Below are 25,575 nucleotides of genomic sequence, written 5' to 3'. Positions count from 1 at the left end.
CTAAAAGGCGGGGGTAGGAGGATGGGGTGGCTGGGTGATGGACACTGGGAGGATATGTGCTATGGTGAGTGCTGTGAATTGTGTTAAGACTGATGAATCACAGACATGTACCCCTGAAACAAATAATACATTATATGTTAATTTTAAAAAAAACTAAAAGGCAACCTATGGAATGAGCTGGGAGAAGATATTTGCAAATGATATACCCAATAAAGGGTTAGTATCTAAAATATATAAAGAACTTATAAAACTCAACACCCAAATAATAAATAATCCAAATAAAAAATTGGCAGAAGACATGAGCAGACGTTTCTCTAAAGAAGACATTCAGATGGCCAACAGTCATATGAAAAGGTGCTCATCATCTGTCATCAGGAAATACAAATCAAAACTACAATACAAAAAATATACAAATACAAAAGAAATACAATACAAAAAAATACAAATCACCTCACACCTGTCAGAATGGCTAAAATCAACATAAGAAACAACAGGTTTCTTCTGACAAGGTTGTTAAGAAAAAGGAACCCTCTTGCACTGTTGGTGGGAATGCAAACTGGTGCAGCTACTGGGGAAAACAGTATGAAGGTTCCTCAAAAAGTTAAAAACTTATGACCCAGTAATCACACTACTGGATATTTACTCAAAAAATACAGAAACACTGGGGCACCTGGGTGGCTCAGTGGGTTAAGCCTCTGCCTTCAGCTCAGGTCATGATCTTGGGGTCTCGGGATCAAAGCCCGTGTCAGGCTCCCTTCCCTCCCTCTCTGCCTGCCTCTCTGCCTAATTGTGATCTGTCAAATAAATAAATAAAATCTTTAAAAAAATACAAAAACACTAATTCAAAGTAATATTTGTACCCCTCTTTATAACAGGATTATTTACAATAGCCAAGATATGGAAGCAGCTCAAGTATCCACCTGATGAATGGCTAAAGAAGATGTGGTGTGTGTATAAATATACGTATATATACACACACGTATGTATATATGTATATATATCATAGATATATGTATATACTATATGTATAGATATATGTATACACACACATATATACATATATATATGTATATATACACACACACACCACACACAATACATATACACAGGCAATGGAAAATTATTCAGCCCTAGAAAAGAATGAATCTTGCCATATGCAATGACATGGACAGAGCAAGAGAGTATATGCTAAGCGAGATAGGTCAGAGAAGGACAAATAACAAATGATTTAACTCATACATGGAATTTAAGAATCAAAAAAAATGAACAGAGGGCAAAAAAGAAAAAACAGGAGAGACAAAAAAAGAAACGGACTCTTTATAACTACAGAGAACAAACTGATAGGTACCAGAGGGGAGGGGAGTAGAGGGATGAATTAAATAGGTGATGGGGATTAATGAGCACACTTGAGATGAGCATTGTGTGTCGTATGGAATTGCTGAATCACTATATTGTTGAAACTAATATAACACTGTAACACTGAAACTAATGTAATACTGTATGTTAACTAACTGGAATTAAAATAAAAGCTTAAAAAGGGGGTGCCTGGGTGGCTCAGTGGGTTAAACCGCTGCCTTCGGCTCAGGTCATGATCTCAGCGTCCTGGGATCGAGTCCCGCATCGGGCTCTCTGCTCAGCAGGGAGCCTGCTTCCCTCTCTCTTTCTCTGCCTCCCTGTCTACTTGTGATCTCTGTCAAATAAATAAATAAAATCTTTAAAAAAAAAAAAAAAAAAAAAAGCTTAAAAAGGGCACCCGGGTGGCTCAGTCAGCTAAGCATCTGCCTTTGGCTCAGGTCATGTGGGATGGAGTCCCACATCTGCTCCCTGCTCAGTGGGAATTTGCTTCTCTGCCCTTCCCCTGGCTCACACACATTCTCTCTCTCACTCTCACTTAATAAGTAACATCTTGAAGTAAAATAAAATAAAAAATAAAAACTTAACCAAAAAAAGACCTAGGTTCACTTCCCACCCTCTCTTAATCCTGCTCAACCAGGCTTTTCTTCCTATCCTGTCACCTCTTGTCAAGGTCACCAACAACCTCTGTGTTGCCAGCACACAATGTATGTTTCTTGGGTCTCATATTATTTGACCTCTCACAGCAGCATCTGCCACAACTAATCCCTTTCTCTCTCTTTTTTTTTAATTGAGGTATGACTGTCATATAACATTGTTAGTCTCAGGTGTACAACATGAGTCAGTATTTGTATACATTGCGGGGCGCCTGGGTGGCTCTGTAGTTAGGGGTCTGCCTTTGCCTCGGGTCATGGTCCCAGCATCCTGTGCCAGTCCCAAATTAGGCTCCCTGCTCAGAGGAGAGCCTGTTCCTCCCTCTCTAGCTCTGCTGTTTGCGTTCCCTCTCTTGCTATCTCTCTCTCGTAAATAATAAAATCTTTTAAAAGTTTTGCATATATTGGTGCACCTGGGTGGATCAGTGGGTTAAGCCTCTGCCTTCGGCTCAAGTCATGATCCCAGGGGCCTGGGATTGAGTCCCGCATCGGGCTCTCTGCTCAGCAGGGAGCCTGCTTCTCCTCATCTCTCTCTGTCTGTCTCTCTGCCTACTTGTGATCTCTCTCTCTGTCAAATAAATAAATAAAATCTTTAAAAAAAAATTTTTGCATATATTGCAAAATGATCACCACAGTAAGTCTAGTTAACATATGTCGCCATACAGCTACAAAACTTTTTTATGATTAACTACACATCCCCATGACTTATTTATTTTACAACTAGAAGTTTGTACCTCTTGACCTCTTCACCCTTTCTCCTTCCTGAAACACAACTCTCACATTACTCTAGGACGCTGATTTTCCTCCTCCCTTTCTGGCCTCTCCCTGCCTTCAAACTGTTGCCATGCCCACGTTCAGATCTCATCTCCATCTACACTCTTCCTAGAGTTGCTCATCCAGTCCCCTGCCTTTACTTTTTTTAATTTTAATTCCAATATAATTAACATACAGTATTATATTAGTTTCAGGCGTATAATGCAGTGATTTCAGCAATTCCATACATCACTCAATACGCATCACAACAAATGCATGGCTTAATCCCCATCACCTATTTCACTTAGGCCCTCAAGCACCTGTCTTTAAATAGCCAGACACTGGGCGCCTGGGTGGCTCAGTGGGTTACACCGCTGCCTTCGGCTCAGGTCATGATCTCAGGGTCCCGGGATCGAGTTCCGCTTCGGGCTCTCTGCTTGGCAGGGAGCCTGCTTCCCTTCCTCTCTCTCTGCCTGCTTCTCTGCTTACTTGTGATCTCTCTCTGTCAAATAAATACATAAAATCTTAAAAAAAAAAAAAAATGTTTTAAACAGCCAGACACTGATGATTCCCTCACTGCTCCTTCAGAGATGTCCAGACTCATTTTTTTTCAACTGGCTACTCAACATCCCCACTCATCATCATCTCAAATTGAGTTTGTCCAAAACACAACTCTTAACCCTCCCTAACTCCCCTTCAACCTGCTCCCCCCCATCCCCAGAGGTGTCCACCTGTGGTGTGACTAGTCTGTGTTTATCAAATCCATGTCTTCTTCTCCCTGGACACCAAAAACATGGAGTTTGCCAGCTTCCTCTGCAGTACACAAAACTGTGTTCTAACCAATGTGAAGACCATTCAGGTTTTCCAGGAATCCACCTCCAGGCTTTCCCCTTCAGCTGGCTCACTGCAGAAAAAAGTGAAGAACTTGGGGAGCCATGTGCTAAAGACAGCAGGAGCATCTTTGAATTACTGTTGTCCCACTGATCAGAAGGACCCACTGGGACTTTATTAAGATCAAGACATAAACTTACTGTGTTAAGTTAGAGATCCTGGGGTTTACCTGCTGCTATAGCAACATTTCTATTAATACACAATCTCAGCAAAAGGTATCACCCCTCACACAGCTACACAAATCAAAACCCTAAGACTCATTCTTATAGAGGTCCTTTCTTTCTCACTATCCATATTCAGTACACTGGCAAGACAGGAAAACTTCCTTTAAAATATATTTATCTGGGGTGCTTGGGTGGCTAAGTTGTTAAGCATATGCCTCGGCTCAGGTCATGATTCCGGGGTTCTGGGATCAAGCCCTGCATCAGGCTTCTTGCTCAGTGGGGAGTCTACTTCTCCCTCTCCCTCTGCCTACTTGTGCTCTATCTCTGTCGAGTAAATGATTTTTTTAAAAAATCAAAAAATAAATTAAATAAATAAAATATATCTTTATCTGCCAAGGAGCACTTGGCTGGCTCAGCTGGAAGAACATGCAACTTGTTCCCAGTCTTAAGTTCAAGACCCACATTGAGTGTAGAGACTACTTAAAAAATAAACTTAAAATGTGTGTTTGTGTGTATATCTTTACCTGAAGATTTTTCACTGCCACCACTACTCACACTCCAGCCCAAGACACCTGATTCTCTTACCAGATGACTATGAAGGCCTGTTCTCCAGTCTCCCGTTTTCATTCTTGGCCCTCTACATACTATTCATCCCAAAACAGCCAGAACGATTTTTTCAAAACAGAAAATAAAACCAGACCCCATATACTAATTCCTTGCTGGATTCTCCGATACCCTGCTGTTTTCCATCTTCTCCTCACTCATTCCTGTTGCTGCTCCTAGTACCCACCACACCCTGGCCTCTTCCCACAACCTGCATTTGCTGTTTGTTCTACTGGGCACACCCTTCTATGTGACTCACTCCCTCATTAGTCAGTTCTCTGTGAAAAGGTGTTCTACTGAGCTTGGCTTTCCTGACCACCATATGCCCAAGAGTTGTCCCCATGAAGCATTAACCCTTTAATTGCTTTCCTTTATTTTTTTTTCCTTTTTTTTTTTTTAAGATTTTATTTATTTATTTGACAAAGAGAGAGAGATCACAGAGAGGCAGGCAGAGAGAGAGAGGGAAGCAGGCTCCCCGCTGAGCAGAAAGCCCGATGTGGAGTTTGATCCCAGGACCCTGAGATCATGACCTGAGCCAAAGGCAGAGGCTTAATCCACTGAGCCACCCAGGTGCCCCTATTTTTTTTTCATAGCTACCTAGAATAAGAGATTACATATATACGTGTGAGTATGTATGTGTGTCTGTGTGTGTGTGTGTATAGATAGATAGATAAATCTCCACCTATTTGTTTACTGTCCATAAACCTTTTTTTTTTTTAATTTTTTAAAAAGATTTATTTATTTATTTATTTATTTATTTGACAGACAGAAATCACAAGCAGGCAGAGAGGCAGGCAGAGAGAGAGGAGGGGAGCAGGCCCCCTGCTGAGCAGAGAGCCCGATGTGGGGCTCGATCCCAGGACCCTAGGATCATGACCTGAGCTGAAGGCAGAAGCTTAACCCAGTGAACCACCCAGGCACCCCCATAAACCTTTTTTTAAAAGATTTTATTTTTTTGACAGGGAGAGAGCGAGAGAGAGCACAAGTGGAGGGGGGAGCAGTAGGCAGAAGGAAAGGGAGAAGCAGGCTCCCCGTTGAGCAAGGAGCCTGATGCAGGACTTGATCCCAGAACTCTGGGATCATCACCTGAGCCAAAGGCAGACACTTAACTGTCTGAGCCATCTAGGCGCCCCAACTGTCCATATTCCTTGATGAACATAGGGGTCTGCCTTCTTACTGAACTCCAATCTCAGTGGTGAGAGTAAGTCCAGAGGGATGAATGGATAAGTTTAATCAGATGTCTCTTCTGAAGCTGGTTACTCATGTGGGTATCCTGCAAACAGGTGATTAAAACCCATGACTGAGCATACAAGTCTAATTGTATGGCTCACTGCCACTCACTAGCAGTGTGACTTTAAAAACGTAATTAATTCTAAGCCTCAATTTCTCCACCTGTTAAAACAGGACCTACCTCAATAAGATTACCTGAGACAATCATGAAAAACAAGCACCTAGTTACATATTACTATTATTCAAAGTAACAGAGTTTAGGGGCTCCTGGGTGGTTCAGTTGGTTAAGCACCTGCCTTCAGCTCAGGTCATGGTCCTGGGGTCCTGGGATGGAACCCTGGGTTGGCCTCCCTGTTCAGCAGGAAACCAGCTTCTCCCTTTCCTCCCCATTCGTGCGAACATGCTCGCTCTCGCTTCCTCTCTCAAATGGATGGGTAAAACCTTTAAAAATAAACAAACAAATAAATAAATAAGTAAATAAAATAGCAGTTTATATTCATTACCAATTGTCTATGACCAGGGGCTCAGTCAGTGGAACATGTGACTTATGACCTCAGAGTTGCAAATTCATGCCCCACGTTGGGAGTAAAGATTACTTTAAAAAAAAAAAAAAAAATTTGCCTATGACCAATGTCCATGCTGATTGGTTTGTGCCCATACAGTCACGGTTATAAAATCCTTTAACATCATCTATGGTGGTGATGCTTGAACTGTAGTCTTTTTTTTTTTTTTTTAAGATTTTATTTATTTATTTGACAGAGAGAGAGATCACAAGTAGACAGAGAGGCAGGCAGAGAGAGAAAGGGGGAAGCAGGCTCCCTGCTGAGCAGAGAGCCCGATGCGGGGCTCAATCCCAGGACCCTGAGACCATGACCTGAGGTGAAGGCAGAGGCTTAACCCATTGAGCCACCCAGGCACCCCAAACTGTAGTCCTTCTATCACCTCTTTCCGAAGTTATGAAAATTCTCCTAAAAACGAACTGGCAGACCTTCTGAAGGCCTTATTCCACATTCTATCTTGTATTAGTGTTGAGTGTCTTCTCTCCCTTCTACTAAACTGCAAAGTTCCTTAAACACAAAGCTTATTCCAAATACCATATCTTATAATTCGTTTCTTCCCTCCCTTCCCCCATGGTTCCTGGCACTATAGTTTGCAGTGGTAGGAATATTATAAATATTTCTGAATCAAAGTCTTGCATAAGCAACCACTACCTAGTTACTAAGTCCATACTTAACCTGAACCTGAGAATCATCTGAAGCACTTGCAGCCCCAAGCTACTACACCTACTGAATCTGAATTTGGCAGCAAGGTGGGGATATATCTGGGAATCTCAATTTCTAATAAACATCCACCCTATTATTTTATCAAACAAGTTTGGAAAACACGGCCATTAATTATCACCCAAGATGTTGCTTTCTCTTTGTTCTATCACCTGCCACACATCACCCAGTTAACAAAAACTCCCCTGCAATACGAGGCTTTCATCTATATGTCTCACAGACATACTTTACTTAAAACCTAAGAAAATACTGTCTTTTTGTTTTTTATGTGTATTAATATATAATACCTTTGAAAATTAAAAATTCGTATTGTGTCCAAATCCTCATCCCTTCCAACCCCCGCACCTAAATCCAGTCTCATTTAATCTCCATTGATACTAAAGTATGACTCCCCGCCTCCAACCCTTTTTTTTTTAAATGATGGTGAGTAATGCTCCCCATCAGCATTTTTTTTTTTAAATATCTGAAGAGTGTCATTTTTAGCTTTCTAACTCATAACATAGTTTAGCTGAATTCATGGCTGGTATCAATAGCAAATCAGCACAGCTGGTATCAATATCAAATCAGAGACCCTCAGTCCAAATTCCAACAGTTACCCCACACTGCAGAGCCTTCTCCTAAGAGAACTACACCATTTCTGAATAGTCAGTGATAGTAAAGCTTTCATGGTAAAGCCAATGACAGTTTCTGTTCCCTCTCAGTCCAAATCCAGTGTCCTTTTACTTGCCAAATCACAATGACAGGTCACCACCTCTGGTCACAGAGCAAGTTTTGGTTAACGCTGACAAAATTAACCCTGCTAGGAAAACAAAAATCACTGTGCATCTCTCATACCCTCGCTCTCTGAAATGACACCAAGCAGACAACTCTGAGTCATAGCTACCAACATTTTAATCCATTTTCCGGGAGTCCAAATGCTCCCAAGCTATTTCTGAATAATAACTGCCCTCATGGTGGGCAGTCTGGGGGAAAGGTCCGTGCATGAGGCTGGTCAGGGGCCTGGCTCTGCTACTAACTGGCTAGGTAAAACTGAACAGGTCTCTCCCACACTCAAGGCCTCAATTTTGCCAATTCGAAAAACAGCTGGATTCAGATGATCCCTCAGATCTCTTCTAATTCTAAGAACCTAAGAGGTGGGAGTTAGTCCCCAGACTAACCAAGACCCTAATTCCTTACAGACTATTTGGGATCACCCAATCAACCTCTTTGCTTCAAAGACCAAGAATTCGAGATGAAAGTCCCCGACTTCCAATCCAAAGCTCTTCCCACATCGTACTGCCCTTCCAGGAACACAAACCCCGAAAGACATGTCCAGCCTAGCCTCGACTCTAGTGGACGGCACGCAGCCTATTCCATCTGTTTTGTTTGTTTGTTTGTGTTGTCCCTTCTGCACTTTCACTTAGCTGGAAAGGGCAAAGCGAGAGCGCTCAGGCCAGACCCTAAATAAATCCTGACCTCCCTTAGCACCGGCAGTCGCACCTGCTCCCGAGCTGAAGGTGGATGGCTCAGTCTTTACCCGACCCTTTCTTAGGGAGCCCGCAAAAAAGAAACGGTTTCTCCCTCCCCACACTCCGGCTCGGACCAGGCCGCCTCCCACCCGAGACAGCCTCTCCAGGCAACTGTACCTGCTCCCCCACGGTGCGACCACGCGTAGCAACCTCAGGAACCTCGACCTCACGGACGCCGCCATCTTGTGTCCTCCTTCTTGGTGGGCCACGCCCCCTATCCACACTTGTGGCGCATGCGTGTGACGTTACGCACATAGAGCTCACGGGACCAATGAAGAATGTGGTGGGCTGTGGGCGGAGACGGCTAAGCTCCACCCTATGGCTGCTCCTCAGCGCCCGCCCGGCTCTTTGGGCACCTCCAGAACCAGGTTGGATAGGTTCCTGCTGTGCTATATTGAGGCCTGGGTGCAAAGTCCGCAGTCTTTCTTCCTACTGGCGTGCGATTCCTCGTGCACCTGGAGGATGAGTCACCCAAGCGAGATCTGAGAATGTATCAGTTTAGCCAATTCCCTTAATTACAAGTGGAGAAGCTAAGAGCACCCACCACTCCTTTTATTCCGGGCTTCCTAAGTACCAGGCCCTGTTCTGAGCACTTTGTGTGCACGGTGTCTCGTTCTTACTTTCCCAAACTGAAGAAATACAGCTCCACTTTTTCCTCCCCCAGCCTGCTAATCACAGTTGTCTTCAGCGGACATTTGACACAAGAGTATATATTGCCTGATGTCTGCAATTATTTCTGTGCGGTTATTTAAGCACAGACCAACTAGCGCCCAACCAGCCCTTCCAGGGAGACTAACAGGCATCAGGTTTCCTGTTGGAGGGAAGACACCTCCTTCCATAGGCCTTTAGAATATGAGACGGGAAAAAGAAGTATAGAATTGGTTTTACTATTCAACTGAGACAATTCAAAAGGAGACGCTTAACGACTGAGCCACCCAGGCGCCCCTAAAATTAAAACTTTAGTGAACCAAAGGACACTGTCAAGAGAATTCAAAGACAACCCACAGAAAGAAACTATTCGTAAATCCTGTATCTGATAAATATCTAATAACCAGGATACATAAAGAACTTCTAAAACTCAGGGTGCCTGGGTGGCTCAGTGGGTTAAGCCTCTGCGGTCAGCTCCGGTCATGATCTCAGGGTCCGGAGACTGAGCCCCATATGGGGCTCTCTGCTCAGCGGGGAGCCTGCCCCCCCACCTGCCTCTCTGCCTACGTGTGATCTCTTTTAAAATATTTTTTTAGGGGCGCCTGGGTGGCTCAGTGGGATAAAGCCTCTGCTTTCGGCTGAGGTCATGATCTCAGGGTCATGATCTCAGGGTCATGGGATCAAGTCCCGCTTCCGGCTCTCTGCTCAGCGGGGAGCCTGCTTCCTCCTCTCTCTCTGACTGCCTCTCTGCCTACTTGTGATCTCTGTCTGTCAAATAAATAAATCACCTTTTTAAAAAATAAATAAATAAATAAAATTTAAAAAAATAAAATATTTTTTTAAAAAGAACTTCTAAAACTCAATTTAAAAAAACCAATTAAAAACTGGGCAAAAAATGACCAGTCATTTCTCAAAAAAAAAAAAAAGAAAAGAAAATCATACAAATAGCTAATAAGATGCTCAACATCACTAGTCATTAGGGAAATGCACATCAAAACCACAATTAGATACCAACTTCATATCCATTAGAATGATTATAAATTTTTTTTTAAATGGAAAGTAACAAGTATTGGTAAGGATGTGGAAAACCTAGAATCCTTGTGCATTGCTAGTGGTAAGGTAAAATGGTACAGCCACTATGGAAACCAATTTGATAATTCCTCAGAAAGTTAAACACAGCTATGATATGATCCGGCAATTTCACTCCTACATATACACCCAAAGGATCTGAAAGCAGAGACTCAGATATTTGTACACCAATGTTTATAGCAGCAGTATTCGCAATAGCCAGAAAGTGTATTTATAGAAGAATGGATAAACAAAAGGTGATCCATCCATATAGTGGAATATTATTCAGCTATGTAAAGGGGTGACGTATAGATACATGTTACATCATGTATAAACTTTAAAAACATTATGATAGGGGCACCTGGGTGGTTCAGTGGGTTAAAGCCTCTGCCTTTGGCTCAGGTCATGATCCCAGGGTCCTGGGATCGAGCCCCGCATCGAGCTCTCTGCTCAGTGGGGAGCCTGCTTCCCCTTCTCTCTCTCTCTGCCTGCCTCTCTGCCTACTTGTGATCTCTGTCTGTCAAATAAATAAATAAAATCTTTAAAAAACTTACTTACTTATGATAAGTAAATTACCCAGACACAAAAGGACAAATATTGTATGATGCCATATGAAGTACCTAGAATGGCAAATTTACAAACAGAAAGTAGAATAGAGGCTACCAGAAGCCGGGAGGAGGGGAGATTAGGGAGTTGATGGGTACAAAGTTTCTGTCCCAGATGATGAAAAAGTTCTGGAAATAGTGGCAACTGTTGTTTAACATTGTGAATATACTTGATGTCACTGAATTAGACACTTAAAAATGTTATATATTTTTTATCACAATTTTTGAAAACAAAGTCAGTTCTCCCTCTCCCTCCTCCCCTCCCCATCACTTGCACTTTCTCTTCTCAAATAAATAAAATCTTAAAAAATACATAAAAAATTAAAAGTTAGTTGATAACAAATATTGAGAAGAATATGTGTGGAGAAATCACAACCTTCATACTCTGCTGGTGGGAATGTGAAAAGATGCACCTTCTTTGGAAAACAATCTGGCAGTCTCTCAACAATTAACCATGGACTTACCACCATATATCCCAGCACTTCTACTTGTAGGCATATAACCAAGAGAAATGAAAGTGTATGTCCACACAAAAACCTGTACACAAGTGCTTATAGCATCATTGTTCATAAAATCCAAAAGGCACAAATGTCCATCAAATGACATAGACATGGTATGGATAAGCAAAATACGGTGCATCTGTACAATGGAATACTATTTGGCTATAAAAAGGAATGAAGTACTCATTCATGTTACAACACTGGTGAACCTTGGAAACTTTATGCTAAGTGAAAGAGCCCACTCACAAAAGATCACATATTGTATTACTCTAGTCGTAAGAAATATCCAGAACAGAGAAATCTGCAGAGACAGAAAACAGATTAGTAATTGCCTAGGGCTGGGGAAGAGGGAATGAGGAGATGGGGATAACTAAAGGGATGAGATTTTTCAGGGGTTGATGAAAATGTTCTAAACTTGGCTGTGGTGATGATATACATATCTGTGAATATACTAAAAACCACTGAAGTGTCACCTTAAAATGTGTGAATTTGGGGGTGTCTGGCTGGCTCAATCGGTAAAGCATCTGACTCTTGATCTCAGCTGAGGTCTTGATCTCAGGGTTGTGAGTTCAAGCCTCACATTGGGTTCTACAGCCAGCATGGAGCCTACTTAAAAAATAATAATAAAATAAAATGGGTGAATTATATGGTATGTGAATATCTCAATAAAGCTGTTTAAAATTTTTTATTTCTATTTATTGCTAGAATATAGAAATATACTTTATAAATACTTTATTTATACTTTATAAATGAGCTTATATCTAGTAGGATGTTTGGTTGTAGGTATTTATAATAGATATTTTTCTGATTAAAAGTCTTCCTTTCTAGGGGCGCCTGGGTGGCTCAGTGGGTTAAGCTTCTGCCTTTGGCTCAGGTCATAACCTCAGGGTCTTGGGATCAAGCCCTGCATTGGGCTCTCTGCTCAATGGGTAGCCTGCTTCCCCCCCTCCCTGCCTGCCTCTCTGCCTGCTTGTGATCTCTCTCTCTCATCAAATAAATAATTAATTAATTAAATGATCTTTTTTAAAAAGTCTTCCCTTCTATTCCTACTATTGTGCAAAATTTTTATCATAAGTGAGAGTATATAAATGTACATTTTGGCATATATTAAGATGCGCATATGTTAGCTTTTTTCCTTCTCAATTCTGTTTATGTGGTGACTTACATTGACTTTTTTTTTATTTTTTAAGACAAATGTATTGAGATACAGTTCACATACCATACAATTCACTCATTTTAAGTGCACAACTCTATGGCTTTTAATATATCTACAAGGATTGGGCAACCGTCACCATAATGAATTATATTTCATCACCCCAAAGAGAAACCCCACACCCTTTAGCTATCACCTCTATGTCCCCCATTTCTACTTCCCTAGACGTAAGTAAAGAGTAATCTACTTTCTACCTCAATAGAATTCCCTATTCTGGATTTTCCTATGAAAGGAATCAAAATAATATGTAGACTTTTTAAAAGAATTTATTTATTTATTTGAGAGAGAGTGCAAGAGAGAACACAAACAGGGTGAGTGGAGAGAGAGAAGGAGAAGCAGGCTTCCCGCTGAACAGAGAGTCCAATGCAGAGCTTGATCCCAGGACTCTGGGATCATGACTTGAGCCAAAGGCAGATGCCTAACCAATTGAACCACGGAGAATAAACACAGGAAAAGATGTGTCCATAGACTTTTCTTTTTTTTAGATTTTTATTTATTTATTTGAGAGAGAGAGACAGAGAAAGCAAAAGCCGGGGAGGGGCAGAAGGAGATGGAAAAGCAGACTTCTCACTGAGCAGGGAGCCTGAAGCAGGGCTGGATCCCAGGACCCCAAGATTGTGACCTGAGACAAAGTCAAACATTTAAGCGGTGGAGCCACCGAGGCACCCCTAATGTGTGGATTTTTGTAACTGGCTCTTTCACTTAGCATGTTTTCAAGATTCAACCATGTTGTAATATCTATTGGTACTTCATTGCTTTTTATTTTATTTTAGGAGTGGAATTCCTGGCTTGTATGTTGATTGAATTGTTAATTGTTTGACGAACTGCCAGATTGTTTCCCAAGATGGCTGTACCGTTTTAGGTTCCCACCAGCAATGCATGAGGGTTTTGATCTCTTCATATCTCATCAACACTTGTTATTTTTTTTTATTATCATTATTACATCCATCCTAATGTCTATGAAGTGGTATCTCATTTAGCTTTGATTTGTATTTCTCTGATGACTAATAATGTTCAGCATCTTTTCCTGTGTTTATTAGCTATTTGAATATCTCCCTTGAAGAAGTGTCTATTCAGATCCATTTTTATTTTTTAATTTTTAAAGATTTTATTTATTTACTTGACAGAGAGAGACACAGTGGAGAGGAAACACAGGCATGGGGAGTGGGAGAGGGAGAAGCAGGCTTCCCGCTTGAGCCAGGAGCCCTATGCGGGGCTCCATCCCAGGACCCTGGGATCATGACCTGAGCCAAGGGCAGATGCCTAATGACTGAGCCACCTGGTGCCCAAGATCTTTTCCATTTTTAAATTGCATTGTCTTTTTATTAAGCTGTAAGTGTTCTTTATATATATTCTAATATAATTCCTTAATCAGATATGTGATTTCTCCCATTCTGCAAGTTATCGTTTCATTTTTTTGATGGTGTCCTTTGAAATATGAACGTTCTTGGAGCACCTGGGTGGCTCAGTGGGTTAAAGCCTCTGCCTTCGGCTCAGGTCATGATCCCAGGGTCCTAGGATTGAGCCCTGCAGCAGGCTCTCTGCTCTGCGGGGAGCCTGCTTCCTCCTCTCTCTGCCTGCCTCTCTGCCTACTTGTGATCTCTGTCTATCAAATAAATAAATAAAATCTTTAAAAAAAAAGAAATATGATCGTTCTTAATGTTGATGAAGTTAAATTTATCTAATTTTTCTTTTGTTGCTTATGTTTTTGATGTCATATCTAATAATCATTCACCCAAATCAAGGTCATGAAGATTTACACCTATGCTTTCTTCTAAGAGTTTTATAGTTTAAGACCCATTTTAAGTTTAAAGTTCATTTTTTTAAGATTTATTTATTTTTTATTTATTTATTTATTTATTTTGACAGAGAGAAATCACAAGTAGATGGAGAGGCAGGCAGAGAGAGAGAGAGAGGGAAGCAGGCTCCCTGCCGAGCAGAGAGCCCGATGCGGGCCTCGATCCCAGGACCCTGAGATCATGACCAGAGCCGAAGGCAGCGGCTCAACCCACTGAGCCACCCAGGCGCCCCTTTATTTATTTATTTGACAGAAATCACAAGTAGGCAGAGAGGCAGGCAGAGAAAGAAGGGAAGCAGGCTCCCCATTGAGCAGAGAGCCTGCTGCAGGGCTCAATCCTAGGACTCTGGGATCATGACCTGAGCCGAAGGCAGAGGCTTAACCCACTGAGCCACCTAGGCACTCCAAGATTCATTTTGAGTTAAGTTTTGTACAAGTTGTGAGGTAAGGATCCAACCTCATTCTTTTACCTGTGGCTATTCATTTGTCCATTGATTGATTTTTGTAGTTAAATCAACCTTGTGTTGCTGGTCTGTATATCGCTAGATTCAATTTGCTAATATTTTGTTTAGGTTTTTTGTATCTATATAGAGAGAGAATGGACTATTATTCTTTTTTTCTTATGTTCTTGTCAGGTTTTTGTTATCTTAAATGAAAGTGCCCTTCTCTTTTTCAGTTCTCTGGAAAGTGTAAGATTGGTGCTACATCTTCCTTAAAATTTGGAAGGGTTCATCTGCAAAGCTACATGGACAAGGAGAGAGATTCAATCTCAGATTGAATACATTTAATATATGTGGGGCACCTGGCTGACTCAGTCAGTGGGGCATGCAACTCTAGGTCTCGGGGTTGTGAGTTTGAGCCCCACTTGGGTGTAGAGAGTATTTAGAAATAAAATCTTTTTTAAAAAGCTTAAGAGATGTGGTATTTGTTCAGGTTTTCTATTCCTGTGTTGGGTTTTTAATAAAGATTTTATTTATTTATTTGACAGACAGAGATCACAAGTAGGCAGAGAGGCAGGCAGAGAGAAAGGGGGAAGCAGGCTCTCTGCTGAGCAGAGAGCCCAATGTGGGGCTCGATCCCAGTACCCTGGGATCATGACCTGAGCTGAAGGCAGAGCCTTTAACCCACTGAGCCACACAGATGCCCTATTCTTTTTTTTTTTTTTTTTTAAGATTTTATTTATTTGGGGGCGCCTGGGTGGCTCAGTGGGTTAAGCCGCTGCCTTCGGCTCGGGTCATGATCTCAGGGTCCTGGGATCGAGCCCCGCATCGGGCTCTCTGCTCGGCGGGGAGCCTGCTTCCTCCTCTCTCTCTGCCTGCCTCTCTGCCTGCTTGTCATCTCTCTCTGTCAAATAAATAAATAAAATATTAAAAAAAAAAGATTTTATTTATTTGACAGACAGAGATCACAAGTAGGCAGAGAGAGGAGGAAGCAGGCTCCCCACTGAACAGAGAGCCTGATGCAGGGCTCAATCCTAGGACCCTGGGACCATGACCTGAGCCGAAGGCAGAGGCTTTAACCCACTGAGCCACCCAGGCATCCTCAGTTGCCCTATTCTTGTGTTGGTTTGATAAGTTGTCTTTTCTTCTAGGAATGTGTTCATTTTATCTAAAATTTCAGTTAATTGGCACAAACTTGTTCTTAACATTCTTTTTTAAAAGATTATTTATTTATTTATTTATTTGAGAAAGAGAGTGAGTGAGTGAGAGAGAGAAACCATGAACCGGGGCATGGGACACAGAGAGAGGGAGAAGCAGATTCCCTGCTGAGCAGAGAACCCAGTGTGGGGCTTGATCCCTGGACTCCAGGATCATGACCTGAGCTGAAGGCAGATGCTTAACCTACTGAGCCACCCAGGTGCCCCCTAGTATTATTTTGTATTCTTTCTCATGTTTATAGGATTTTTAGTGATGTACTCATGTTCTTTCCTGACATAGGTGAATTTATGAAGAGTCTCTTTTGTTTTTCTTCTCTTGGTCAATCTAGAGGTTTAGTAATATTTTTTTCAAAGGACTCATTTAACTTTGACTATTATACATTTGTTTTCTTATTTTATTAGTACCTACTTAACTGTATTTTTTTTCTACTTTCTTTGGGTTCAATGTGCTGTCCTTTTCTAAATTTCTCAGAATACTTAGAGGATTTGGTTTTCACCAATCTTTTCTAATATATGCATTTTAGGCTATAACTTATTTCTAAGTAGAGCCTTAGCTATACATTCTATTTTGAGCTACCATGTTTTCAATATTACTCAGTTCAAAATACTTTTTTGAAAAACGATTTTATCTGTAAATAATCTCTACACCCAACTTGGGGCTTGAACTTACAACCCTGAGATCAAGAATCACATGCTCCACCCACTGAGCCAGTCAGGCAACCCCCAAATACTTTTTATTTTAAAAAATATATTTAAAAAATAATTGTTTTAAATTGAAGAATGATTCACACATTACATTAGTTTCAGGAGTACAACACAGTGATTCAACAAGTCTATATGTATTCATCTCAGTGTATAAAAGTACATTATGGGGGCTCCCAGCTGGCTCAGGAAAAGAAAGAAAGAAATGGATAACTGAATGGTTTGAGTAAAAGATAGTCCCAAACTTTAAAACATGCTCCCTGGCCATCAGCGCTTGAATTTGCTGGCCCTTCTTCAGCAAGGAAAAACAGCTGCTTCTATATCCGGAGGGGGAGAGGCATCCAGTGCCTTTCTTTCAGAGACGCTGACAATGTATAAATAGATGTCATTCCAAAGAGATGTGAATGAGGCAGCCAAGCCAAATCTCTTCTCTACCAGGAAAATGCAACCTCCCAGGTCCCTAAGTGGCTCAGTTGGTTAAGCAATTGCCTAGGATCAAGTCCCGCATTGGGCACAGGGCTCAGCTGGGAGCCTGCTTCTTCCTCTCCCTTTGCTGCTCCCCCTGCTTGTGTGCTCCAGCTCTCTCTCTCTGTGTCAAATAAATAAATAAAATCTTAAAAAAGAAAGAAAGGAAGGAAGAAAATGCAGCCTCCTTAGAAGACTCATATTAACTTAAGTTGCATTCAGCGATGATCCCCATCACAGCCTTAAGCACAGTGTCTGGCTCTAAGTAAATGCAGACAGCATGAAAGATGCTGGCCGTGCAAAACTCTCCAAAAGTTCTGTTCTGTCTCCAAACTGGGAAACCTAGAGCAGTACTGTAATTCTCACTGCTGGAGTCCCCCATCCCAACAATGGGAAATCTGGATAAATGGGGTTCTCCATAGCGTTGGGCCATGGCTGGAAACCAACTGTCCAACTAGTCATGTGACCCTGGTTAAAGGTCTTAAGCACCTTGAGTCTAGGCGACTTATCTGGACATGGGATAACACTAACTGCATGGGATTGTGAGGATGAAACGATATAGGACAATTTCAAAGCACCTGGTAGGTGCGAATTATCCAACAGCTGCTGCACATTGATTTTTTCTGAAATTTCTCTACTACCACTAGGGGGCAGAGGTGGCCTAGGATTTAAGAACGAATTTGCAATCCCCCTGAGATTTATTTTTTTTCCTTTTCTCTTTCTTTCCTTTTCTCTTTCTTTCCTTTTCTCTTTCTTTCTTTCTTTCTTTCTTTCTTTCTTTCTTTCTTTCTTTCTTTCTTTCTTTCTTTCTTTCTTTCTTTCTTTCTTTCTTTCTTTCTTTCTTTCTTTCTTTCTTTCTTTCTTTCTTTCTTTCTTTCTTAGATTTTATTTTTAAGGAGTATCTGGGTGGCTCAGTCCTTAAGTGTCTGCCTTCGGCTCAGGTCATTGATCCCAGGGTCCTGAGATGGAGGCCCGCATCCAGCTCCCTGCTCCAGGGAGAGTCTGTTTCTCCCTCTCCCTCTCTGGCTCCCCCTGCTTGTGCTGTCCCTCTGTGTCAAATAAATTAATTAAATCTTTTTTTTTTTTTTTTAATTCTATTTTTAAGTAATCTCTGCACCCAATATGGGGCTCAAACTCACAACCGCTGGATCAAGAGTCACATGTTCCCCCAACTGAGCTAGCCAGCCAGGCACCCCTCATTTTTCAACTTTTAAAGGTGTTTTGCAAACTGTGGATGGTGGTGGCCATAGTGCATTATAGCTTTTGTGAGTCCTAAACACTTCTGCCTTAATGGAACCCTTCCTCCATAAAAAATAAATAAATAAAAATAAAAAATAAAAATTGCATTTTACAATTGTATTTATAGAAATACCAAGGAATCCAGGCCTGGTTCGTTACTATAATTATATATTTTCCCCTATTTTAATAAATTAAAATTAGAACATTGCTGTGGGCCCCTAGCAACATCACAGTGCCTACATTTTTTTCTATTTTTGTGCCTAGTGATCAGGTTGGCCTAGGGTGGTAATGGAGAGGGTATGCCATCACTCCTGATAAAATGAGTGAAGCTTGGGCTTTGAGAATGTCAGAGTCCTCACTGGGCTTCCTGTAAGTGATGTGTACCAGCCAGCTAATGCTGACATAACAAAATACCACAGATGTGCTGGCTTAAACAACATAAACTAATTTTTTCCCAGTTCTGGAGGCCAGAAGTCCAAGATCACGTTATCAGTAGGTTTGACTTCTGCTGCTTCTCTCCTTGGCTTTACAGATGGCTGCCTTCTCACAGTGTCCTCACATGGTCTTCTTTCCTCTGTGTGTGCAAATTCTTGGCATCCCTTTGTGTGTTTTTATAAGAAGAGATTCTTATAAAACACCTTTCAGATGGGATTAGAGCCCACCCTAACATCTCATTTTACCTTTCATCTTTTTTTTTTCTTTCTTTTTTTCTTTTTTAGTAACCTCTGTACCCAACATGGGGCTCCAATTCATAACCCAAGACTGAGTCGTATGCTCTACCCACTGAGCCAGCCCTAATAGTCTCATTTTAACTGAGTCACCTCTTTAAAGTTTCATTTTAGGGGCGCCTGGGTGGCTCAGTGGCTTAAAGCCCCTGCTTTCAGCTCAGGTCATGATCCCAGAGTCCTGGGATCGAGCCCGAGTAGGGTTCTCTGCTCGGTGGGAAGCCTGCTTTTTCCTCGCTCTCTGCCTGCCTCTCTGCCTACTTGTGATCTCTGTCTGTCAAATAAATAATCTTTAAAAAAAAATAAAGTTTCATTTTATTTTTTAAAAAATTTCTTTATTTGTTGGAGAGTAAGAGAGAGATACAACAAAAGAGAGAGCTGAGCAGGAGGGAGAGGAAGAAGCAGGCTCCCTGTTGACTTTATCCCAGGACCCTGGGATCATGATCTGACCTGAAGGCAGGTGCTTAACTGACTGAGCCACCCAGGTGCCCCTAAAGTCTAATTTTAACTGAGTCACCTCTTTAAATACAGTCACATCCTGAAGGCCCTGGGGGTTAGGACTTCAACATATGCACTCTGGGGGGAAGAGGCACAACTCAGTCCATAACACAGTGTGACCTTGAGCAGTTGGTTAATGTCTCAAAGTTTGTCCCTCCATCTATTAAAAATGGGGCCACATCGGTAACTGCTTATGCACATTATTGTATTCTGGAGTTGTTGGGCTAGCAGAAAGGGCTACTTAAGATGGCGAAAGTTCGGGACGCCTGGGTGGCTCAGTGGGTTAAGCCGCTGCCTTTGGCTCGGGTCATGATCTCAGGGTCCTGGGATAGAGTCCCGCATCCGGCTCTCTGCTCAGCGGGGAGCCTGCTTCCCTCTCTCTCTCTCTGCCTGCCTCTCCATCTACTTGTGATTTCTCGCTGTCAAATAAATTCATGAAATCTTAAAAAAAAAAAAAAAAAAAAAAAAGATGGCGAAAATTCCCGCCGCAAGACCTGAGTTTGGACAGGAGAACAAAGGCCCAAGCAGGAATCTGAGACCCTCCCGCCCCCGGCTCCAGTGGACCAATGGGACCCCCACGAGCAGGTGAAATATCCAAATAAGGGAAACTTGCCAAAAGACCCTTTAAAAGCTCCTCCTCCCTGCCTTCAGTGCGACTTCGGCCACTCTGCTTTCCAGAGTTGCAGAACCTCGCCCGAGGGTGCCCACCTCCTCCCGGAACAACTTTCCTGGCTCCCCTTCTCCTGAGCCCTGAAACTTCGCCGGAGAGTGTTTTTAATAAATCTTGCCTTGCACCCACTTTGCCTGGTGTTGTGTTTATCTCGCCGGAAAAAACTTTACAGGAGTGATGAAAATGTTCCTGAATTAGGTAGAGATGACGGTCGTACAACATTGTGAATATACTAAATGCCACTAAACTGTTCACTTCAAATGGCTGGGTTTAACAACCAAAAAAACCAAACAACCCAATTTAAAAAGAGACAAAGCAGGTGCCTAGGTGTATCCATTGGTTAAGTGTTGGCTTTTGGCTCAGGTCATGATCCCAGGCTTCTGGGATTGAGCCCCATATCTGGCTCCCTGCTCAGCAGAGAGCCTGCCTCTCCCTCTCCCTCTGCAAGCCACTCTGCCTACTTGTGCTCTCTGTTTCTCTGTCAAATAAATAAATAAAATCTTTTAAAAAATTAAAAAATAAAAATGGACAAAGAATACCATCACTTTTAGGGGTTAGTACTTCAACATATGAATTTTGGGGGATGCGTTCAGACCATAGCAGAAATGCATTGTTTTGCAAGATGTTACATTGGGAAACTGGCTTCCTCTGTATTATTTCTTGCAGAATGTGCATGTGAATCTACAATTATCTCAAAATTGAAATGTTTTATTTAAAAAATCTCATTCCAGGGGTGCCTGGCTGGCTCAGTCTCTTCATCTTAGGGTTGTGAGTTCGAGCCCCAAGTTGGGCGTAGAGATCCTTAAAAAATAATAATAAAAATAAAGATTTTTTTTTTAATCTTTAAAGATTTCATTATTTATTAAAAAAAATTAGGGGCGCCTGGGTGGCTCAGTGGGTTAAACCTCTGTCTTCTGCTCAGGTCATGATCTCAGGGTCCTGGGATCTGCTCAGCAGGGAGCCTGCTTCCCCCTCTCTCTCTGCCTCTTTCTCTGCCTACTTGTGATCTCTCGGTGTCAAATAAATAAAATCTTTTAAGAAATAAATAAATAAATAAATAAATCTCATTCCGGATAGATTTGAGCCAGACTTCTGTCCCCTCATTCAAGCTACCTCTGGAATAAAACCTTTCCTTGATGCCTTAAGAAAAAAAATCTCATTCTGGCTGCTGTGTAGAGTTGGATTTTCGGGGGAGGAGGGTGAGAAAGAGTGGTTGTGAGTAGATCGCTCTTGTGCAAGTCTTTCGTTTTTTAAAAAGGTCATGTGACTTTCTAAGATTCACGGGGTCAGTGAATGAAATGGCTGGGCAATTACACCCAGATTGTCCAAAAATTTTCCAGGATGACTTTTTATGAATCCTATGCCTTCCAAAGAATACTGAGACAATGGGGGTTCTGAAGGGTAACAATAGACTCTGTTGCTGGTAACTGAATCCAGAGCTAAGGTTGGGGGGGAGGTGAGGAATGCCAAAGGCATTTAACCCCATTCAGCAAACACAAGTTTTGTTACACTGTTGTGGGAACTTCAACATCTGAGGGATTTGCAGCATACAGTCCTGAGAAGAAATTCCAAGGGTTCCTGCTGAGATGTTCGGTTTTTGTGACTTTGAAGCTGGGGCAAAAACTTGTTTGGTGAAGCAGATTTTTTTTTTTTTTTTTGCTGTTCATAAGATTACTTTTCAGGTAGAGCAAGTTTTTGGCTATTTCTGCCCATGATTGTTATCAATTTTGTTTTCTTACACTCTGTGGTAGGTTGAATTTTTACCCATTTGTCCCAGTTCTTTATACTTCCCTGTATTACACTCATGTTCTTTCCCTTGTGGCTTTGTGATTGATTCGTCCTACTATGGGTAGAATATTTTCCCCTGCTCTGTTGATACTAAGGTTGGCCATATGATTTGCTTTGGTCAACGGAGCATGGAATGATGTGAGGAGAGCACAGAGGCTTATGAAGGACCCCAGGTCAGAATTATACTATAGCCTATAAGTTTTAACACTCTTTTTATAACCAGCTTATGCTAACTAAGAAACTGTGGCCAGCTGACCATAGATAAGGGAGTCAGCAAGCAGCATAACAGGATAACGAATAGCAAAAATCTGTGTTTAACCCAGCTGTTTCTGGCTTCTGTATAATAATGCTTCTAATGCTTTGCTAAGAAATGAAAAATTGCTTAAACCCTCGCTCGCTGTGTAATCAAATAAAGTTATACCCTTCCCCTGTTAAGAATTTCCCCTACTACTAAGTAAAATTGATAAGGGTTGTCTCCCGTACCAAGGCCGGAGACATGCGGTTCAGCACGTACGCTAGCTGGAGACGTGCGGTTCAGCATGTATACAGATAAAGGTTAGAAACGTGCAATTCAACACGTACCCTCTACTGTACACTACCTGAACGGTGACTGGCCAGAATGTATGGTTGGTTTTAAAGGATTGGCTACCTGTGTGTAGGCCTTGCTGTAATGCTTTGAAATTACTGGCTAGAAAAGTGAGGGCTCTGATGTAATGGACTGTAAAATTCTATATTAAGTCACTCCCGAAACAGATCGGGGCTCTCAGACACTGACCCATCCCTCGCGGATTTCGTGGTCAAGTGTCCCTGGGAGTCCGAGCATGCCCGAATAAAATCCTCTTGCTTATTGCATCCAGCGGTCTGTGAGTGCGTCCTTGGGTGCGGGTCCTCTAGGGTCTTTCACTTTCACCATTTGTGTGGTTTGGCTTGGCTCTCTTGCTCTGGGAAGCTATTGGTGCAAGGAATGTGAGAGATACTTGGACCAGACTAAAACCTAAACTACAGCCAAACCCTGCTGACCTGGAGTCTGAAGCAGATCCACTGAACTGAGCCCACTCTAGATCAGCCAAAGCACAGTTGACCTATACAGATCCAAGAGCAGGATAGTAGGGGGACCTGGGTGGCTTAGTGGGTTAAAGCAGGGGGCCCAGACCATTCCTGCTCTTTTCCAATAGACTGCACCATCTGTCTGAATCCCTACCGATGCAGAAATTCTCCAGTTATGCTTCGATGATGGTCTACTCTATAGCAAGGGAGAGCAATGACCCATATCTACGTGTATCAATCTGAGTACGTCTCCAAAATAAAACGTCATTTGAAAATAACCAAGATGCTAAATGACACATACTCAGACAATTGGTGCACTTTAAAAAGAAAATAACATTGAGTGTGCCTAGGTGGCTTAATTGGTTAGGTGACTGCCTTTGGCTCAGGTCATGACCCTGGAGTCCTGGCATCGAGTCCCGCACTGGGCTCCCAGCTCAGCAGGGAGTCTGCTTCTCCCTCTGCTCCTCACCCCTCTCATGCTCTCTCTTTCTCCCTCTCTTAAACAAATAAATAATATCTTAAACAAAAAAAATACAGGGCGCCTGTGTAGCTCAGTCGGTTAGGCATCGGACTCTTGATCTTAGTTCAGGTCTTGTTCTCAGGGTTGTGAGTTCGGCTTCCACATTGGGCTCCATTCTGGCTGTGGCGCCTATTCAAGAATAAAAAAATAGGGGCACCGTGGCTCAGTGGGTTAAAGCCTCTGCCTTCAGGTCATGATCCCAGGGTCCTGGGATCGAGCCCTGAATAGGGATCTCCGCTCATTCGGGAGCCTGCTTCCCTTCCTCTTTCGCTGCCTGCTTGTGGTCTCTGTCTGTCAAATAAATAAATAAAATCTATAAGTAAATAAAATTTATAAAAAAATAAAAACAATAAAGCCAAAATACATATCCTTTCTACCTGTGAATGCTGGCAAGTAAGCACTGTTCAAGTTTCTCCTCCTGCTGGCATGTTGAAGTCAGTCTCCCAAAGATTCTGAGCAGCTGCAGAGTTCTTCATGGGAGCTTTCAAACAGCTGATGAGTCTGAGGAGCCATTTTGAGCAATGCAGAAAGCTCACGGACTATGTGGTGTAATGAGAGAGCCAAACACTAAGTGCTTCAGGGGGCAGGTGGATTGGAGAGTTGTGGAACCAAAGAGAAGATTCTCAAAGACCTGGTGCCCACTTACCTGTGAAAGACCCGCGGATCCCCTTACCCAAGAATTCAACACTGCCACAGGATACAAACAGCAAGAGGTTCTTTATTGTAGCGCAGGCGCCTGCGGGTGGTCAGCAGCTCCTGCTAGCTGAGCACACCAGGCTGGGGTGGTGCAGGATTTTTATAGACAGGTACAAACAAGTTTTGGGTGGGGCGGAGCTGATTGGCTGACAATTTGAACATTTGAAAAAAGGCATACTTGGTGTTAGCGGATTGGCTTTGGAAGACCTACATTCTGGCCAGCCACCGTTCAGATAGTGTACTGTAGAGGGTACATGCTGAACCGCCTGTCCTCGGCCTTGGTACGGGAGACAACCCTTATCAATTTTACTTAGTAGTAGGGGAAATTCTTTTTTTTTTTTTTTTAAAGATTTTATTTATTTATTTGACAGAGAGAGACCACAAGTATTTAGAGAGGCAGGCAGAGAAAGAGAGAGGGAAGCAGGCTCCCCGCTGAGCAGAGAGCCCGATGTGGGACTTGATCCCAGGACCCTGAGATCATGACCTGAGCCAAAGGCAGCGGCTTAACCCACTGAGCCACCCAGGCGCCCCAGTAGCAGGGGAAATTCTTAACAAGGGAAGGGTGTAACTTTATTTGATTACACAGCGAGCGAGGGTTTAAGCAATTTTTCATTTCTTAGCAAAGCATTAGAAGCATTATTATACAGAAGCCAGAAACAGCTGGGTTAAACACAGATTTTTGCTATTCGTTATCCTGTTATGCTGCTTGCTGACTCCCTTATCTATGGTCAGCTGGCCACAGTTTCTCAGTTAGCATAAGCTGGTTATAAAAAGAATGTTAAAACTTATAGGCTATAGTATAATTCTGACCTGGGGTCCTTCACCTGTAGAAAAAGATTTTTTGTTGGTGACATTAGAGAAGACACTGAAGAACATCACTTAAGAGATTATTCTGAACACTATGGGGAAATTGAAGTCATTGAAATCATGGCTGACTGAGGCGGTGCCAGGAAGAGAGTTTTTGCTTTTGGGATCTTTGATGACCATGACAAACTGTCGTGGTCAAACTGTCATTCAGAAATACCACATTATGGGGTGCCTGGGTAGTTTAGTCGGTTAAGTTTCTGCCTTCAGCTCAGGTCATGATCCCAGGGTCCTGATATTGAGCCCCACATAAGGCTCCCTGCTCAGCGGGGAGCCTGATTCTCCTTCTACCTCTGCTTGCTGCTCTGCCTACCGGCACTCTCTATATCTCTCTGTCAGAAAAGTAAAATCTTTTTTTTTGAAGATTTTATTTATTTATTTGACAGAGAGAGATCACAGTTAGGCAGAGAGGCAGGGAGAGAGAGAGAGAAAGAGAG

At 42.3% G+C, this 25,575-nt stretch overlaps 1 protein-coding gene and 1 long non-coding RNA gene across 2 annotated transcripts in view; both read right to left on the bottom strand.

Moving 5' to 3' along the window:
* PISD (phosphatidylserine decarboxylase) overlaps positions 1-8,667 on the bottom strand; it is a 36,282-nt gene extending 27,615 nt beyond the window's left edge. The window contains exon 1 of the mRNA XM_032309985.1: positions 8,553-8,667. Coding sequence (XP_032165876.1) covers positions 8,553-8,617 — 65 coding nt within the window. The 5' untranslated portion in view covers positions 8,618-8,667. The remainder of the gene's footprint in view (positions 1-8,552) is intronic.
* Positions 8,668-23,830: 15,163 nt separating this feature from the next.
* Positions 23,831-25,326, bottom strand: LOC116571720. Its single transcript, XR_004277956.1, has 3 exons — positions 25,099-25,326; positions 23,956-24,224; positions 23,831-23,869 (listed from the first exon to the last, which is right to left on the bottom strand). It is a non-coding gene; the product is annotated as an uncharacterized LOC116571720 (long non-coding RNA).
* Positions 25,327-25,575: the final 249 nt, after the last annotated feature.

The sequence above is a fragment of the Mustela erminea genome, chromosome 13 (assembly GCF_009829155.1).
Source record: "Mustela erminea isolate mMusErm1 chromosome 13, mMusErm1.Pri, whole genome shotgun sequence".
In the NCBI taxonomy this organism is placed as follows: Eukaryota; Metazoa; Chordata; class Mammalia; order Carnivora; family Mustelidae; genus Mustela; species Mustela erminea.
This window is presented reverse-complemented; position numbering and strand designations above follow the sequence as displayed.